The sequence below is a fragment of the Haemaphysalis longicornis genome, unplaced genomic scaffold (assembly GCF_048455015.1).
Source record: "Haemaphysalis longicornis isolate Haplotype H1 unplaced genomic scaffold, Haemaphysalis longicornis Haplotype H1 scaffold_12, whole genome shotgun sequence".
In the NCBI taxonomy this organism is placed as follows: domain Eukaryota; kingdom Metazoa; phylum Arthropoda; class Arachnida; order Ixodida; family Ixodidae; genus Haemaphysalis; species Haemaphysalis longicornis.
In genome coordinates, this window is record NW_027526225.1 from 91,647,041 (window position 1) to 91,666,769 (window position 19,729).

Genomic DNA, 19,729 nt, shown 5'->3' on the forward strand with positions numbered 1-19,729 from the left:
AAAAAGCCGCGCTAGAAAGCATAGCCGCTCCCCGGAGGCGCCTGCCAAGAATGGCGGACCGGCAGCCCGCGCATGCGCAGATCGTTATTGGAAAATGGTCCATTGGCTTACGAAAGCTGGCCGCGTGATGTCATACTCCCTCCTAGTTTCTTTACGTCATAATTTATAGCCGCGCCTCGTCACGTGGTGCCGCGACGGCGAGGCTACGCTTCTCCGCAGCGGATCACGTGGCGTGACGTCAGAACTGCCACACTTGGGCTTAGGCGGCTGAGCGACCAAGCGCTGGCGAAGCAGCGGTTAAACGCTCGCTTAGTCACGTGGTACCACATCGGCGAGGTTCCGAGCGAACGCAGCTGCGGCGCCTCTCCGCAGTGAATCGCGTGCCGTGATTGCACTCCGGCGGCTCAAGGTCATTGCGACATTATGAATGACTTTACAAGACATGGGGTACTATCTTTCGCTCTCGAAAGCAAGGTACTCACGATGCGGGGAACAATTACCCTTGTCACGCCCAGGTAGAGACATCACGCAATTACGACGAGCATGGCAGAGATCACTTGGTAGAAGGGGATGGCTTCTTGTCGACGCTCGCTTTGCTTTCGGGCGCCTTGATGTCGGAAGCCTTGCGTCCGGGAAGCTTTCCCTTGGATGACTTGTCGTCGGGAGGCTTTCCCTTCGGCTTCCCCGTCTCTGTGTCCTCGTCTTCGTCTTCGTCGTCCAGGCCTAGCTTGTGGCGCTCCCGTGCCTGCTTGACTAGCTCGAACTCGTTGTAGTGCATCTTTCGCTTCTTCTCGAACTCCAGCTGGTGCTCTGTGTGCGCGGCCGTGTTCAGCAACTGTCATTTCGAGGGATAGCCTTTAGTGTCCCAAATACCACGTTAGTTGCTCGATCACCACGACAAGGAAGGAATAGATGGAATTTCGTGTATGCACATTTCGTGATTGTATGAACATTAACAAAGTTGTAATAAAGTGGCCAGTCGGTGGGTGTTCATGTTGAAGTGGTTCGGCGCAAAACGGACTACGGACGGCGGAAGAGGGCACAAGACGGGCACTGACTCGCAACTGCGAGTCAGCGTCCTTCTTGTACCTTCTGTCTCTATACTTCGTCCGTTTTGCGCAGTACCACTTTAGAACATTCTTGTCCGGAGCAGTGGGAGTATGTGTTGAACAGAATCGAAGACCAGGAGGCCCTAATCTCTCGGGCGAGGAACAGGATAGTCAACCGCAGCACATATATCACTCTTAACAAAAAAGCTCATAAAAGTGTAGTAACGGCTGTATTTACCAACTCCTTACGAACTTTACTACCTCTCAGAACGGTACGTAGGTCCTTCCACTAAGTGTTGAACCGTTGCTAGTCGAGACCGTGCGCTCAGTAACTGCTGCTTGTTTGATACCAAGATTCACTGACAGTAGCAAAATTCTATGAAATATTGAACGTAATAACTACAGCACTTTTCCCCTTCCAAATCCCGACTAAAAAGGTTTTGCGAAAATAGATTGTTCTAAAATTATCGCTAAAATATTTGATGTTTTCGATAAGCCCATTGACTCTATCTGAGGACTTTCCGCTGCTGTCTATAAAAGCAAGAAGAGCAGATGTATTTCTAAGTTAACTAAGTTGTACTCGCTCTCCTCGTGCTTTCGTTTGGTTTTCTTGCACAATTTATTTGTTGGCTGTCTAAGTGTGATATGTGCGTGTTGAATGTGTCTATGTTGCACTGAACGCTCAGTCGATAAATTGTCACGCGTAGCTTTTTACTAGGTTATGCACGAGAGAGAGAGAGAGAGAGAGAGAGAGAGAGAGAGAGAGAGAGAGAGAGAGAGAGAGAGAGAGAGAGAGAGAGAGAAGAGAGAGAGAGAGAGAGAGAGAGAGGAGAGAGAGAGAGAGAGAGAAACAACTTTTGCTGAGCCCATTTCAGGTGACGCTCGCAGGCGTCAGACGGGGTGGAACCCTATTCACGAGTCCCATACGAGTCCAATAGCTCCTGGCCCCTGGACGCGAGCTCTTGCTGCGCCGACAGGTCGGGGCTGGACATTAAGGTCTCCCATCGCTCGGGTAGGGGGGAAGGCGGAGGGGGAAGGAAGGTAGGGGATTCTTGAGCTGAGTACACTCCACCAGTATGTGCGGCAGGGTGCCTTCAGTCTTTTTGCAGAACGGGAAGATGGGGTCGTGTTCTGCACGGCCAGTTAGTAAAATCCACTAAGTACCTAGTTTATACCGGGACAAATAACTGGTTAGTGTTCTGTTAGTAAGTGCCACGACCTTTTTTTAAGAGTGATGGCTTTTACTCCCCTACCCCTGGCTATTCAATAAACGAAATAAACGTTTTCAAGCTCTCTCTCTCTCTCTCTCTCTCTCTCTCTCTCTCTCTCTCTCTCTCTCTCTCTCCTCTCTCTCTCTCTCTCTCTCTCTCTCTCTCTCTCTCTCTCTCTCTCTCTCTCTCTCTCTCTCTCTCTCTCTCTCTCTCTCGCCAGACAAAGTTTACTCCTCGTCCGACAGACCACTCGTGACTGAACATGCATGACCACGCTGATTTTAGGATAAGTTCTAAAAAAGCACGTAAAGCAGAATCTACAAAATAATGCACAGGGGACTGTCCCGGTATAAAAAGGACATGATTAAGAAACTAAAAACTCGTAAGTTGCGAGTTTTGAGTTTACGAGTGCGTTACGAGTGCGTTATGTTTTTCTCTGCTTCCGAGCAATAGATATACAGTCCAACGCACTTATAACAATGCCACTTATAACAATGTATTGGATATAACAATGATCACTTGTGGCACCGTCAACTTCCCTATATGTTGTACGGTAAAATACCCTGCTTATAACAATGGTCATTTTTCTCATTATTGGTTATGACAATTGAGCTTGACAGTATGAGCCTACGCAAGCTATAGTATTTGGAGATCTGTGCGAGATCTTGGGTACATGGTGTGCGACCAAGCATGACTTCTTAAGCATGAAAGAAGATGCAGCATTTTCTATCTTTCCAACACTCACATAAAGTTCATGCCTTTTATGTAGTGATGCTATACCTGAAGTAAGAGACTTCTGACTGACCCTCTTCTGTTGTCAGCTCACCAAGAAAATAAGGGAGGCAGAGGGCACCTCTTCAACATTGTCTATTTATTATAACAAAGCCACAGTGGGGTAAAGGGGCTCCTCTAGGCTATTGTTGATTACAAATTTAAAAAAAAGGCAGAAAACAACGCCACTTTAGTAACATGCAATATGCCAATCGTCAAAAAAAAAACTGTAGTTGATTCCTCTGTCGTAGGAATCAGCCAAACACGAAAATGAAATGTGCAGCGAAATCTGCAGCTGAGCATGATTTGCGGGTCGGCGGCTGTCACGTGGGTGTGCTTGGCGAGCGACTTTCTGCTGGCGGGTCGCTTCGGCAAAGGTGTACTGGCGTCATTTCCTTGACGGATATGACGTCAGTGAAATCTTGGTGTATCCCGGCATAAAACACTTTCGTGTTAAAATATAAAACCCGAAATCAAACAATAGCTTCGGCTATTGGCCCAACATTTTCTTGCCTGTTTATGTACTATTTTAACAAAATAAACTCAAACTCAAACTCAAACTCAAACCCTAAGAGAAACGTACTCCTTAGTACTAAGGGTTGCTTCCCCACAAAAAGACCCTGTGTGCAGGGGTGTACCTTTTACAGGCAGCTTGCATCGTTGTACAGGCGTACTTCCGTGACGGATATGACGTGAGCGAAATCTTCGTGTATCCGGGAATAAAACACTTTCGTGTTAAAAGAAAGAAACAGCCAAGGATTTCAAGTGGAGACTTTGCTAGGGGCCCTGCTGAGTCGGTTGGCACATGCATGGCTAACCCTGGGTGGTTGGCCGTACAATTACATTTCTGTTTCGTAACCGAGTGAAAACTCCCAAATGCTTACAAAAGTAACTTTTTCTGCTCAACTCTGCTATAACAATTACTGGTTATAACAATGGCTTTTTGTGGCACATTGATATTGTTATAAGTGAGTTGGACTGTAGTGACACTGGTATTCGCCCCGATAATTCACCGAACTACAGAATGCAGCCACAAATAATGGTCGTGTCATTTCTCAACACCCATACTGACCTTTCTCTTTCGCTGTCATGTAATGGTCTTCTTCCCTTTTGATCTTGATGGCGTGCGGTATGTTCTGGCGGGCAGCTTCTATTCTGCGCGAAAAAACGGTTGAAACACGAATTCGAACCCCGAACGAGGAAACCACGACAAGGGGTGCATGGGGCTGTGACACGGCATCCGCTGACAAGAAGATGCCGTAAAGACACAATACAAGTTTGGTTCATCAGCAAGACCACTTTGTCCAGATAACAATGATACCAATTTTATCGCAAACTTCGAGTAAATAATTGAGATACTAGGGGAAGCGTACGAAGCAGTGGCGACACCTCCTCCGCTTCCAGGAGTAGAACACACTGTTGGGCAAGTTGGAGCATAGTGGTAAAAATTATGTTACAACAGCAATAAAAATTACAATAAAAATTACAACAACGGCAACAGAAAGACGACAAAAAACTGCGGTTGATTCCTCTGTCACAAGAATCGGTAAAACACGAAAGTGAAATGGGCAGCGAAATCTGCAGCTGAGCATGATTTGCAAGTCGGCGGCTATCTTGGGGTGCGCTTGGCGAGCGACGTCCTGCTGGCGGGTCGCTTCGGCAAAGGTCTACTGGCGTCCTTTCCGTGACAGATAAGACATCAGTGAAATCTTGGGGTATCGCGGCATAAAGCACTTTCGTGTTAAAATATAAAACACGAAACGAACAACACTAGGTATAACGTACTCCTTAGTATTAAAGGTTGCTTCCCCGCAAGAAGACCCGGTGTGCAGGGGTGCACCCTTTACAGACCGCCTGGTTCGTTGTACTGGCATCACTTCCATGACGGATATGACGTCAGCGAAATCTTCGTGTATCCGGGAATAAAACACTTTCGTGTTAAAACAAGCGCTCACTCACAACTAGTTTTATTGGAGGCATCGTCTCATGTATATGTAACTCATTACCGGGAGCATGCGTACAAGAAAATCACAGAAACATTAGTAAGATGGCTGCAATCAGAGTGCAGCTTCCAAAAAATCAAATTCACTGGCACGCATAGCGCCGATGTGTCAGTGACGCACTGATCCCCTTTTCTCTTAATATGAAAGGCTTCTAAGAGCTCCCTGGCCATTCTGTTTTTACTTCTGCCGAGAATTCTAATCTTCTCAAAGAAAGGTCGGCATTTTGATTGGCAGTGTCGATCGGGACTTGCTTTTAAAGCTTGACAATGACATTGTTATGCGTGTTTTTGGATCTGTTATGATTTCTTAGTTGTTTTAAAAAACAGCGTTCTTCTAACCACACTGAATCCGCCAAAGTAATTTTAGAGAATTCCGGTCGGCTCGGGAAGGTTCTTGCATTTCCGCACGAATAGCCTTGCCATAACTCCCAGCAGTCTTCGGACACCAATTTTAGATTTTCGTCTGACCACGTCTTTTGGATTTATCGCCCACGTGTCCGCAAACGGCTTCTACCATATGCATTTGGCAATTCAAATACAGTTTGAAGGGTCAAACCATCGTCGGTTCTCGAATCCGCACTGAAGAAGTCGTGCGTTTGTACGGTGTCGGAGAGCTTTGACTCTCAACTACAGGAACTACTGTCGGTCGGCTACCCGACCGCTGCTAGGGTGGGCGTTTCTAGGCTTTTCCAAGAAAATCCAAAGGCCAAGTTCGTCAGAAACCGTCGAAACAGCCTGAGGCGATGCCAGTTGTCCTACCCTATGTACATAGGGTGCATACGCACAACCTCAAGGAGGTGGCAGAAATGTGCAAAGTGTCTGTGGTGTTTCCTGCTCCGCAAAACCTTGGACGCCTGTGTATGCAAATTTTTGACAAACCCAAAAGGGAGAAAAAGTGTGGTTGATTCCCCTGTCATAGGAATCGGTAAAACACGAAAGTGAATTGTGCAGCGAAATCTGCAGCTGAGCATGATTTTCGGGTCGGCGGCTGTCTTTTGGGTGTGCTTGGTGAGCAGCGTCCTGCTGGTGGGTCGCTTCGGCAAAGGTGTATTGCCGTCATTTCCATGACGGATATGACGTCAGTAAAATCTTGGTGTATCCCGGCATAAAACACTTTCGTGTTAAAAGATAAAACCTTAAAACGCACAACCCGAAGTAAAACGTACTCTTTAGTTTGTTAGGTTGCTTCCCCGCAAGAAGACCCTGTGTGCAGGGGTGCACGCTTTACATGCCGGTTGCTTCGTTGCACTGGCGTCACTTCCGTGACGGATATGACGTAAGTGAAGTCTTTGTGAATCCTGGAATAAAACACTTTCGTGTTAACGCGAAAAGGAGCACGCCAAGTGTTTTGTTCCCTGTGACGGAAGAGTAGTGTATGAGATATCGCTTTCATGCGGGGAGGCCTACATCGGCCAGACGGGCAGATGTGTGAATGACAGGGCACGCGAGCACAATTCGTCACTGAACAAGAATACAGGAGCGCATTTACCGACGCATTGTGATCAGTGCAGGCCAATAAGTCATTTGCAGTCGAAATGCAGACCTTTCTTAGAGAAGATTACTCTTCTAAGCAGAAGTGAAAATACAATGGCTAGGGAGCTATTAGAAGCCCTTCATATTCAGAGGAAAGGGGACACATCGCGATTGCGTGCCAGCGAATTTGATTTTTTGGAAGCTGCACTCTCATTGCAGCTATCTTACCAGTGTTTCTGTGGTTTTATTGTGCGCATGTTCCCGGTGATGAGTTTACATATTAGACGATGACTCTAGCAAAACTACAGGTTTTCCCGCTGGATTCAATCCAATTGCCACGCGATTTAATCCAGACGTGAGCGAATTTAATCCAAGTGCCAAACAATTTAATCCAGCTGTCAAAAGGCTGTTCAGGAGTGTTTTGTGCGAAATTAGGCGCAGCTTTGCGGACTTTGTTGGGAGTGGTGTGACGAAAACGTGGTATTTATTGATTCATTAAGCGCAAATCTTATGCACAGCTTAATGGACATTTACAAACATGCGCAGACCAGGAGAGCGGTATTATTGGATTCGTTGGTGCCGTATGCTGACCATCTGCGAGATCGTCAGATGTATCGTCTGCTCGCGTATTGTTACGCCCACTTACGCCAGCAGACTTTCCAGCGTATTGTTACGCGAGGAGCAAACGATCCTTTTGACGTGAGTTATCGACGGCGCTTTCGCGACGATCAGTTCACAGCACGCGGCCCCAACGGGTCAAAAAGGTCTGCTTTCTTGGTCTGAGCGTGCTAGTACGCATAAGATATTTTGCACATAATGGACCAAGAAACACCACGTTTCCACCACACCACGCTCAACAAAGTACGCAAAGCTCCGCCTGATTTTGCACCAAACACTCCTGAACAACCTTGTGACAGATGGATTAATTTGGTTGGCGACCGGATTAAATTGGTTGGCACTTGGATTAAATTAGATGGCACCTGGAATAAATTCGCTGGTGTCTGGATTAAATTGTGAGGCAATTGGATTAAACTGATCAGGAAAATCTGTAGTTGCGAGTCAACGCGTCATCAGCGAATGCACGGCAACACGCGTGACTCTGCCGTTACTTCGCAGCGCGTCGCCGCCGCCGAGCATCTTGTTGTCAAACGTGTTTGAACCTCCCGCCTAAATGTCAGCGATGGAAAGACTCTGCGTCGGCGGCGCGAACTGTTTCAGGAAGTGAGCGCAGTCTGCGTCTCGGGAAGGGACCGCGAGCTGCGTCTCGAAAAGTGAACGCATCATCGTCGAGCGCACGACGGCACGTGATGCTACGACGCCATCTCACAGCGCGTCGCCACCACCCTCTCCCTGCCTCCCCCTCACACTTCCGCCATGTGTCGCCACCGCGGAGCGTCTCGGCACACCGCCCTCCTCTTCACACCTTCGCCACACTACTGCCCCGTTTTTATTTTTGCCTTCAGTTCTCCCTTCGTTCGCTCAATAACGAGGCCCAACGCGGCCGTCAAACTACAGTAGCGGGAACCAAAGTACTGCGCACTAAAACGTTTTTTATGGCTGGAAGAGCACCGAGTGAGCTACCAAAGGCTATTTCTTTCAAATTGAACGCAGGTGCATTTTGTATTCATGGTCTCTCTAACAGCAAAGCTCGTAAGAGCCGTAGTTCCCGTGCTACAGTTCACTCGCCATGTGATAGTACCTCTGAGCGAGGACGTCGGCACTGACAGGTCCTTGGTTTTGGCTCATGTCGTAGTTGAAGGGTGTCTTGGGTTCGTCCACCGGAATGTTGCCGTAGTCCTTGCCTTCCGGGTGGAAGGTCTCCTTAATGTTCTCCTCGTTCCAATTCACGTCCGCATGCGCCGCGCTCGCGCTGCACAAGAGAGAGGCGGTGGTCATCGCCAACGCCATCTTGTAATCGGTCGAACCCATTGATGTATATCACAAACCCGCATTTCGCCAGTGAACTACGTATCTCAAACAAGAGAACCTAGCCGCAAGCAAGGAGACTTCGAACTTAGTTCTTTTGTGCTGCTCAGCCAAAGGACGCGGGTTCGATTCCTGGCCGTGGCGGCCGCTTCTCTGATGGGGGCAAAGAACGAGAACGCCCGTGTTTTCGGTATTTGGGCGCACGTTAAACGTCCCCAGGTGGTCAAAATTAGCGTCACTAAATAAGCTACGCTGAAAAGTATCGCCACTTCGTGCACCCGGTAGCATCTGGGGGCCATTTTTTCTGGCTTGCAGTGTTGCCATCTCTCCCAACGAAACCACCGCCGGTTGTGACGGGCAGAGTGTGACCGGCCGCTCTAGCATCCGCGCAGCAGAGAGAGAGAGAGGAAAGGAGCCCAGAAACAAAATGGCTGCGCCCATATGTAAACAAATATGACGTGGTGCCGACCGAGCAATGGAAATCCTGGCGGCCCATAACAATGACAGAAAAGAGTGCCGATACTCTAAAGCGTTTATTTAGTGGCGCTAGTCAAAATTATTCTGGGACCCTCCACTACGGCGCGCCCCATCATGTGTAGCGTCGGCGCGTTAAACCCCATATTCAATCAATCAAAGCAACTTATTCTTCCGAAATCAACAAACTGCAACAAACTGCAACAACTGCAACAAACAAATTTGGGAGTCCTCAGTTTTCAAGATATCCTGACTCACTACAAGGACACTAGACGCATTTATCCGCACCCGCACTCCTCACTCCCTCGACACCATAAGCGACCATATTACGGCAAATCCAGACGAGCACCCTCCCTTCGGCCGCACTGCACAGCAGAATATATCCTACTTTATACAGCCCGCTCTGTCCTTCCTGCCGAGACTGGGCAAACATGCAACACATACTATGGAAGTGCCCCACTATGCACGCCAACAGTTTTATTCGCGACGAATCAGGCTGGGAGGCCGCGCTGCTCAGCCCCGACAAGGACATCCAGATGGCTCTCGTGGCTCTGCCGATCCGTGCGGGTCCTCCGGGGATATCCGGGGCTTCAGCGAGGCACGCCACCGGATGCACCTCATTCATGAACGGCCCGGCCATAAACGCCGCAGTCGGACCCAAGCTGGATTCGGCTACCGACCGTCTGAGAAATTGTCGGGCCACTAAATAGTCTCTCTCTCTCTCTCTCTCTCTCTCTCTCTCTCTCTCTCTCTCTCTCTCTCTCTCTCTCTCTCTCTCTCTCTCTCTCTCTCTCTCTCTCTCTCTCTCTCAGGTCGCCCGAAAAATACTGACTGGTGAAGTGTTTCTACCACTCAAATAATAGCCCGACGTATGTCCGAAAAAATTAAAAAAAAAAGGCTTTTGTTCCAAGATCACCACATTGCTATTTTGTTTTTCCCTGTCCACTAACAGTTGGGAACACCGAAGATAATAGTTAGGCCCAACATTCTAACGCTGAAACGTGGGATCATGTTCCGTTTTCTAAGGAGTACGAGCTGTACCAGAAAGCAGATGGCGTCAGTACGTTTTACCGACTATTGGCAAAGGACATAGACACTGTTCGTAGACTAAAAGGACAAATCAGCGTGTGAAGCCACAGTACGGGGTGGTGTACAGTGTGCGCATAACTTCAAACGAGAAGACTAGCTGCATGCTAATCGTATAACTTCAAACGAGAAGACTAACTGCATACTAATCGTAAAACTTCAAACAAGAAGACTAACTAAGACTAACTACATACTAATCGTAAAATTTCAAACGAGAAGACTAACTGCATGCCAATCGTATAACTTCAAATGAGAATACTAACTGCATGCTAATCTTATAACTTCAAACGAGAATACTAACTGCATGCTAATCGTAGAACTTCAAACGAGAAGGCTAACTGCGTGCTAATCGTATAACTTAAACGAGAAGACTACTGCACGCTAATCTTGACCCTTTTTTGAACAGAATTTGTTGGTGCTGTACCTCTGACACTGAATAGCGTGTTGTGCTGTCAAGGCCTACTTCCTCCGCTAACTCACGGGACGCAAACTTGCGGTACAACATATCGTTTTTACAAACGTTTTAATTGCTAACTTCAGTTATATACATCTATTTTGTGTGTTCTGTATAAGAAAGCCCATCACCCGAGAAGGTCCAGCGCTGTTTGTGACCACTTATAAATAATGAAGAAACGAACAAGTAAACAAATAAATAAGTATTGAAAGGAAAGTTCGGATAAGCCCAGAATCGCGGAAAGATGGACGATTGGTGTAAAGGTAGGGGTAGGACAGACACAAGTTGAGGAACTCCCAGCCCAAGCGAACATAAAAACAGACGAAGTTGGAACGGGCACATGACGCGAGTAAACAGAACTGTTGACAAGGAACGCGTCCAGGAGTAGGGAGACAAAAAAAAAAAGATTCGGCGGATAATTGAGCTACGAAAATTCGATCAGATTTGACGGTATTTTAAGCCATTACCGTCAAACCTGAACAAAATAACATAGGATGATGAACGAAGACGCACTTCGCACAACATTACTTGCTACTTTATTTAACCTTGGCGCTATGTACCGATTCCAGCTTCATGAATTCAAAGATTAAGCAAAGCCAATTTCAGCAATTGATACTGTGTTTACCGTCGAACGACACTCGTGGGTGAAAAGGCAAGGTACTCTGGCACCCTTTGTTTGCCGTGTAAAAAAAGCTGATGAAACCCTCATTGCCAAAAAAAACTGAGTTTTTGCCAAGATTCGAACCATGGACTTTCAAAACAAAACCCCAGCGCTCAGGCGCCCAACCGCTCGACCACGCCAGATTAATTTTTTTTCTAGGTGGGCCAAGAATTCGGTACCCTAACAGAATCTGTAACGAATATTATCGAGTGTGTTTTCTTTTGGTCGTGTTTGAGAGATTTGAGCCGTGGTAACGCTTGTTTCTTACGCACCAATCTTAGAGCCGAGGACAATTATGCTAGGACTCCAGACGATGTAACCGTGCACAGTTCCTTTATTTGAAACAATAAAAGCTATCGCACATCCTCGGTCTCCCCTACGCAAGCCACGGTGTCCACGAATGGAGTGTAATGCGCCGCTAGCATTCTGGCTTTGATAAGGCTTGGTCGTCACGCACCAATCTTGCAGACAAGCCCCATCGTGCTAATATTACAAGCGACCTAGCCAGAGCTCCCTTATTTAACCCGGTCTCCCCGATGAAAGCCACACAAGCCACAAATGAATGAGCGCTTTCGAACAGAAATAGTTTGCAATTTGTCTCAGTGCAGCCGAATTAAGTTAAAACGAAATTGATTGTTTTCTGCTGAAAGGAATGACCCCAAACCACGAGAAGGACTGGAAACCCGACCGCTGCTGCCCGCTTTCCGCTGCTTTCTCGCGCTGCGTCGACGCCAATATCTGGCGAGCGTAGACAACAGCGTTGCTCGCGCGTCCGCTCGCGTCGCCATGCATTTTAAAGCAAAGCTTTACTACTTTTAAATGCAGAGCATTTCAGTAACTCACGATGTCACCCGCGTTGACGTCCGTAGTCGTAGTCCGCGCCCCTCCCCCTACACTATATAAACAAAAATACTATCCGGCGCCTGGTTTCGATCCCTCGACCCTGCCGGCGGAACGCAATGTACATGGTGTTCTACCCACTGCGCCACAAAGCCGACGCAGAATTGGAGGCTACGAACGCGCCTTATATCCTTGACTCATTCAAACTACGTCAAGAAGCTGCTGATACAACGCATTCACTACCACCAACTCCCCAAACACTAAACGTTAACGCAATACACCCACCCCCTATGCGGCGCATTTACTCGAGTCCCCCTCGCGGGGAGATGGGCCCAATTTTCGTGCAGCGATTTCGTGGAGGATGCGCAAATGACCTTTTGACCGGAGACACGCCCCCGGCGACACGCCCCTCGAAGCACATCGCGTGATTCACCGGTCCGGGTGTTGGCGCCTGCGGGCGCCGACAGCGGTCGCCACCACCGCTGCGGCCGAGGCAGCCAACCACCCCCGCAGCCTCCCATGCATGCGGCGCTGGTTCGTTTTGGGCAACGTGACTCGTCTAAGGCCCGGAAAAGAGAACGGTGCGTTTTCCATGAATGAACGCCGCGTTCGCCTGTCCTCCTCCTGTGGAAGGTACATGTCGTGGCAAGAGGTGGACAAATACCCTCCCCCTTGGGAAGGGTATTTGGGGAGAAGAGCACGGAATTGTATTAGAGTAGTGGGAAATATTGTAAACAGGGTGGGCAGGGATTAAAACTGGAATATCAACCAGGGCTGGTCCCTCAGGAGGGCACAATAACAATTGTGGACCTATTGGTGTGTTTTAGTGTTCTTTTAACAAAAATAGAAGACCACGTAAAAAGATGCACACAGGAAATTAGGAAGGGTTAAAAAGGGGGTGGGAAAAAACTATTGTAAAAGGGTACAACTATATATGTACAGTAAGGTTTAAGGAACAGAGGAAGAGGTTAGAGTGGCCGCACCCGCTTGAAAATATCTGAGGTTAGGTGGCAGATATAAACGCGTAACGGGCTGAACGAGATCATATATTACTGATAATGAGCGATAAACACGACATAGGAGCAATAGTGTAAAATAAAGTAGGAAGTACAAAGTATAAAGGGAGTATAAGTTGGAGGAGTGGGAAGTAGCGGAAGTCTAACAAATTTCCGTGAAAAACGAGTTGCAACCACAATCAAGATAGCTCAGGTAGGGATATCAGTAACAAAAACGAGGTGAAACCACATTCAAGATAGTTCAGGTTAGAACATCAGTAACAGCAAGGACTACTATGAAGTAAAGGGGAGGAAAAACACGGGAAAGGGGTTGGGGGGGAATTAATCAGTTTCTGAGTTTTACAGAAGGTCTACCAGGGCACAAGGGACAGCAGGACAGGGGAAGATGCAGATCGGATCACGGCAGGGAACGAAGACGGAAAAATGATCAACTGATCAAGAGGAGTCAACATTGAGCATGAGGAAGCATCATCGAGGAAAAACCATCGAGGAAGCACCATAAACTGCATATATGTTTGCATATCAAGGTCACATGTATGCAGAACGGCATGGGTATTCATAACAGAGCTTTCACATTAGTTTTTTTTTTAAATACCGCTGATTGCCTCCCCTCCCTTGGCTCGGCTTTGCGTGATAGATCTCTCTTCTTTCTTTCTTGTTTTCCTGTCTCGTAAAAACTCTTTTTGACTTCGGTCCAGTTTGTTTATTTTTAATTGGCGTCACCCGTGATACGTATGTGGTACGGGTTAGGCTTTTATTTTATTTTATAGCCCTTTATTTTGTCTGTCTGTCTGTCCTCCTTCTGTGAGCGTTGCACGAAACCGAACGGCTTTGAGACGTGGTCGGCAATACAGCTAAAGCAAAGGTTAACCACGACTCAACCAGACTAAGCCAAGCTTTTGCTTTGCATATCCAAGCCGCAGCCATTTTTTTAACGACGCGACGCGGGACGACGTCGACGCAAGAAAACGCCGAAAGGACGCTGCATGTGGTTGGGCCTTAATACGCAGCCGGAATAAAAACCGGCTCACGTGTTGCGAGAAGCCCAACGCCCAGGGCACGTACGTATACGCCAGGCCATCCCACTCCGGACAAAGGTCCCATAGGCGCAAAGGTTTACGACGCACAAACGGTCCCACTACACACTCACGGCTTGGTCGTCTTCTTGCCAACCTTGAGGATGCTATGAGTGCTCATCCTCGACTCGGACGACCTCGCTGGCAGATAGGGCTTGCTGTCGTCCTGCGGCTTGTCATTCGAGCCGCCTGCGGTAATTTTGCCTTCCGAGCCGGTCCTCTTGGCGCCGGGCTTGTTTGGCGGCTGCGACGGGCCGGCCCCTTGGCCGCCGCCAGCCGTCCCTTTCGCCGGGCCCGGCATACCGCCATACCGCCGATCACGACGGTGATAATGGCGGTGGTGGTCCATAAACTGGCGCATACCTACTCAGGGGGATTGGCCAAGAATATTTTTTTCATTGCAGAACAGTACAGGCTCGCCTCCGCCCGGACACGTGTTTGACTAACCTGGCCGCCTAGATGATGATGATGATGATGAGTATGATCATGATTATGATGGTGGTAGGGGGCGGCAGAAAGTTAGATGGGCAGATGAGATCAAGAAGTTTGCGGGGGTACATTGGTCGCAGTTAGCACAGGACCGGGATAATTGGAGATTGATGGAGAGGCCTTTGCCCTGCAGTGGGCGCATATAGGCTGGCGATGATGATGATGGTGATGATGATGATGTAGTGGCTCGTTCCTTCGTAGACGCGTTCCCACTAGCGCCATCTATTGGTTCCCTTGTAACACCCCTTCCACTGTCTTAAGAAACTGCTAAATCAACCCTCTCTAGTCCCAGTGGTTCTAAAATTTCCACTGTAACATTTTAACGCATTATTTTAGAAACAAGGACAATTTGGTATTTTTCAGGTCGCTTTAGCCTATTAACACAGTCATTGGCTCTGCGGTTCCTCTCGTACGACGAGAAAAAGATGTGCACGCGGGTTGTGTCTTGGCGGTGAGGTTTGTCAAGTAATGATTGATTGTCGGGTTTAACGCGCCGACGAAACGCAGGCGATAAGGCGCGCCGTAGTGGAGGGCTCCGGATTGATTTTGACCACTTGGGGATCTTTAACGTGCGCCGAAATCTCGTACACACGGGCGTTTTTGCTTTTCGCCTCCATCAGAAAAGCGGCCGCCGTGGCCGGGAATCAAACCCGCGACCTCGTGCTCAGCAGCGCAACGCCTTAGCCACTGAGCCACCGCGGCGGGTGGGTTTGTCAAGTACGCTGCCCAGACGAACGTGATGATGATGGTGATTCTCCTCGGTGAATATCGCAATCAGGGCATCGACCAATCGTGTTCGGAAAAATTCACGCATTTCCACGAAGTGAATCTTGACGAGTGGGCGAAGCACTGGGGATCGTTCTTACGGTAAATCACCCGTGGCATTGCCCACTCGCGCATGTAAATGAGTGGCAACGCGTGTGTACAGTACATACAATTCACCCGTGGCATTGTCCACTCGCGCATGTAAATGAGTGACAACGCGTGTGTACAGTATTTACAATTCCAATCCAATCCAATCCAGTCAAATCCAATCCAATCCATTTCAATCCAATGCTCCTCGCGCATGCGGAACACTGTGTACACGGACGCCAAGCCCCGGACAAAGCGAGGTCCTAAGGTGCTTCGCCCTTAAAAAATATTCCCTCTAAAAGGCCCATCATCATCACAGGCACGTTTGTATCCGCTGCAGGGCGAAGGCCTCTCCCAGTCCCTCCAGCCGTACCACCTGACCCCTCGGTCGTGGTCTCCGCGATAGGCTCGGCGGCACGCAGTTCTTCGCCGTCGTTTCGATCGCGGAGGCCACGCCTTTGCAAAGATCACCAGAAACACGTACGTTCGCGCTATGGGCTGTATAAGAGGCAACTCTGGCCAGCTCTGATTTAGGGATTCAGAATTCATCCCCTTTGTGCCCCTTGTGCAGTGTGACTGGTGACATTGATCACTACATTATGAGCTGCTTCAAAACCAACCTTGATCGGACGAACTTTTTCCGTGATCTCGAGAAGCTACAGGGACCGGGCGGCCGTTGTATGGTACCATGGTCGCTTCAGTGAACAGCGCCGCCCGTGGCGAACCGCTCGCCAGTGGAATGCCGGTGGCTGTCAGCGCAGCGTAGTTGTGCATGGATTTCTGTCGTTCTGCAGCGGTGCGTCTTGCAAAGTGTAGATAACCCCAATGACTTTTTTATGTCGATAATTCTTGAGCCTGGAGGTGACCTTTACGAGGCATTCCATGTGTGTGATTTACGCCCATACTCAGTAATTACAAATAGCAGACGACGCTCAATGCGCCAAGCTGGAAGTCAAGCTGGAAGTGCAAGTCCATTCCTTCGTGCCGGGGCAGGAGGGCCAGGTTGAACTTTTTCTGTCGCAGCGAAAACCTCCAAACAAAAAATAGCTGACGATCTCCTTGTGAGCAGCGCGAAGTGCAGCCTCCCCTTACAAAAATGCTTCTTTACATTCTGTAGACGTTCTGTTGACATCCTACCAACTTTATTGCTATCCCATATAATCTTACATTCTATTAACAGTTGTCTGTAAAACGTCTATTGAATGTATGTTTACTCGTCTATTGACTGTTGTATATAGAAAGTCTACTTAATTTATGTTGACATTTGTCCGTTGACCAGCTTCTCTAGGGTGACCACTGAAAGTGTTTGAGACGCTTTGTCGCAAGTTGAATTTAACGCAAACATTTGATTCCTTCGTCCTGGAGTCCGATTTCAATTAATTCGTATTGGTTTTTTTTAAATGCCTGGACAGGTTCACAATATTTGGGGACAAACGATTTACTTAACTTTAACCAAATTACGTTACTTTGTTTGAATCAGGTTTTAAACACACACACACACACACACACACACACACACACACACACACACGCACGCACACACACAGACACGCATACACACACGCGCGCATCTTTCTCCCTCTCTCTCTGCATGTATCTTCACACTTCTGCACTCAAAAAAAAAAAAGGTAGCGAAAGGGAGCAACTTTCACTGTTCGTACGTCGAGCCGCGCAGTTTCTGCCTCGGGACAACCAGTTCGTCCCTGAGCCGCACGGGTTGGTCCTTCACGACCCACTCGCGTTCTCTTCACGGTGATAAACATGGCTAATCAGCGGTTCTGAACAAGCGCCCGCCAGCGGCATCAACCACTCGCAACCGCTCGTCACTTACCTGTACTTGAAACTGCACTAATGTATTCGAAGCGTCGCAAGACGATACTGGGCACATCTTAGTGGCGAAAGTGTGGTAAATACGAAGTGTTCTCTGCTGGAGGGTAATATGTGTGACTTGCACCTACAGGCGGAATGTAGCAAAATGTAAATGCAGCTTTTTAGGGGACAAACACGTAATTAAGTCTAAGCACGCAGTAGGTTCTCAATTCAGGGATGATCAGAGCCGGCAACATGAAATTAGCTGAGGTTATTTACTGAAGCCACCCACTGTATTCGACTGACTGAAAATATTTATTTGAGTTGCCTCAAATAAATTGCCACCAGTGTACATGGATTTTAAGCGGAAAGGCGCGCGTACCGGCCCCAGCTCTAAAGTCCTTTGCCTCGGAGCATATTACCAACAAATACAGAGGTCACACTCACGTGTAAATCAACGGCTCAGTGACGGTTACATCACCGGCGATACGGATCTGGATCCCTTTATCACTCATTACCACCTGCGCCCCACTTATCCATCTATCGTCTAGTTACTAAGCTGGCCTCACAGTCCAATTTTTTGTCATGAAAGTTTTATTTTTGGATACACGAAGATTTCACTGATATATCCGTCACGGAAGTGACGCCAGTACAACGAAGCAGGCGGCCTGTAAAGGGTGCACACTTGCAAACAGGGACTTTTTGCGGGGAAGCAACCTTTAGATCTGATTGTGGGGTTTAACGCGCCGACGCAACGCAGGCGATGAGGCGCGCCGTAGTGGAGGGCTCCGGGTTAATTTTGACCACCTGGGGATCTTTAACGTGCGCCGAAATCTCGTACACACGGGCGTTTTTGCTTTTCGCCTCCATCAGAAAAGCGGCCGCCGCGGCCGGGAATCGAACCCGCGACCTCGTGCTCAGCAGCGCAAAACCTTTAGATCTAAAGAGTACCTTATACTTGGGGTTGTTCGTTTTCGGGTTTTATATTTTAACGCGAAAGGTTTTATGCCGGGATACACCAATATTTCACTGACGTCATATCCGTCACGGAAGTGGTGCCAGTACACCTTTGCCGAAGCGACCTGCCAACAGGACATCGCTCGCCAAGCACACCCACAAGACAGCCGCCGACCCGCGAATCATGCTCAGCTGCAGATTTTGGTGCTCATTTCATTCCTACAGAGGAATCAACCACGGTTTCTTTCAGTATATTCTAAAGCAGCTAGCTAATCAATTGGCTGTGTTTGCAGACTTCAGGTCAGCCCTCAAGAGCTTAAAGGGAAATTTTGCATCTTGTTTTTTTTTTGTTGTTGCAATATCACCTGTAGAAACTTATCACCTGTAGAAACCTCATTTGCTTCAGCGTGCGACGGTTGTTTAACCAGAGGCATTTTGCTGCGATAAGTAACTAGTGACCTACTTATAACCTGTAGAAACCTCATTTGCCTCAGCGTGCGACGGTTGTTTAATTAGAGGCATTTTCAATGCGGCCAGTAGCAGTTTCGGTTTCAGCGAGTGCCGCGAAACGATGGATTTTGTGGATTTTGTGTGAACAAAGCTGACCACGTGACCATTGGAGGGATACCACAGAGCAGAGCTGCCGTAGCACTGTCGAATCCGCATCGCCGGCAGTTTCTGCGAATGCCCCCACGTACTGATCTCGTGAGCCGCTTAATTAAAAAGTGGCCATGGACGTGACGCAGGCGCTGCGAGTGCAAATGCTACTGAGGCTAAAGAACGACGCGCGACGATCGAAACAGTAGGTGGCAAGACGCGCGCTGGGAGCAGCCAGCCGGTCTGCCTACAGGTCCGCCTACAGATGTGTTCGGCTTAGCACTGCGGCGGATATTCGATTGCTGCTCTCGTAAGCGGTGCAGATGACAATTTTTAATGCAACCCTCCATGGCATCATTAACTCCTTTCTCATATAAGCTGCCTTGGTTGGGACTTGGGTACAATTTCGTGCAGCGGTAACAAGCTACTCGAGATATATACCTGCGCCGGCCCGCGAATTCGCGGCCGTGGCCGCCGCCTGCACAGCGACCGTGCGGCTCGCTCCGTGGGCTTTTCGTGTCTTCGGAGCGTTTTCGCGTCCAATGTAAATAAAAAGTATTAAAAACAGAGTGCCTGGAATCGCTGTAGAACTTTGGTCGCGGCCAGCTGCCCGATGAGCATACGAAATCACGGCGCCTCCGCCGCCAACGATCGGGCCGTTCGTTCTCGAGAGCAGAAGCTCCGCCCTCCGATTGGAGCGGCGAGCCGGCGAAAAACGCCGGCAGTGCGGAAGCGGCGAACAAACTCGTGACGTGTTTGGATGTTGTTTAATTACAAAATATCCACGAGATGTCGATTGCGCGTGGTCCTCTGCTGGCTGCTCGGTTGCGTTTCGCACACTTTAAAATTGATTTTAAATATGTTCTAGACTGTATTCGCCGCTGATATATCTCCGAAGTTATCTCGCCCTCAAAATTTTGTCAGTACCCCTTTAAAATTGCTACCAAAAGAACAGCTTGCCTGGGAAATCAACCTTTCGCACCCAC

General features: G+C 48.5%; 1 protein-coding gene across 1 annotated transcript; it reads right to left on the minus strand.

Annotated features, from left to right (window-relative positions):
• Window positions 1–501: 501 nt before the first annotated feature.
• LOC144161725 (putative protein phosphatase inhibitor 2-like protein 1) lies at window positions 502–14,340 on the minus strand. The gene is made up of 4 exons (XM_077692336.1): window positions 14,114–14,340; window positions 8,206–8,376; window positions 4,104–4,186; window positions 502–810 (listed from the first exon to the last, which is right to left on the minus strand). Exons 1-4 carry the CDS (start codon window positions 14,338–14,340, stop codon window positions 554–556), a joined length of 738 nt encoding a protein of 245 aa, XP_077548462.1. The 3' UTR covers window positions 502–553.
• Window positions 14,341–19,729: the final 5,389 nt, after the last annotated feature.

What these genes read in the sequence shown, in the direction of transcription:
- LOC144161725 (XM_077692336.1), bottom strand. Translation starts at nt 14,340, where the DNA reads ATGCCGGGCCCGGCGAAAGGGACGGCTGGCGGCGGCCAAGGGGCCGGC. An exon ending in GGCAAGAAGACGACCAAGCC is followed by an intron (nt 8,377 to 14,113) that starts GTGAGTGTGTAG and finishes TCTCTTGTGCAG; the next exon opens with CGCGAGCGCGGCGCATGCGG. An exon ending in GCCGACGTCCTCGCTCAGAG is followed by an intron (nt 4,187 to 8,205) that starts GTACTATCACAT and finishes TTTTTCGCGCAG; the next exon opens with AATAGAAGCTGCCCGCCAGA.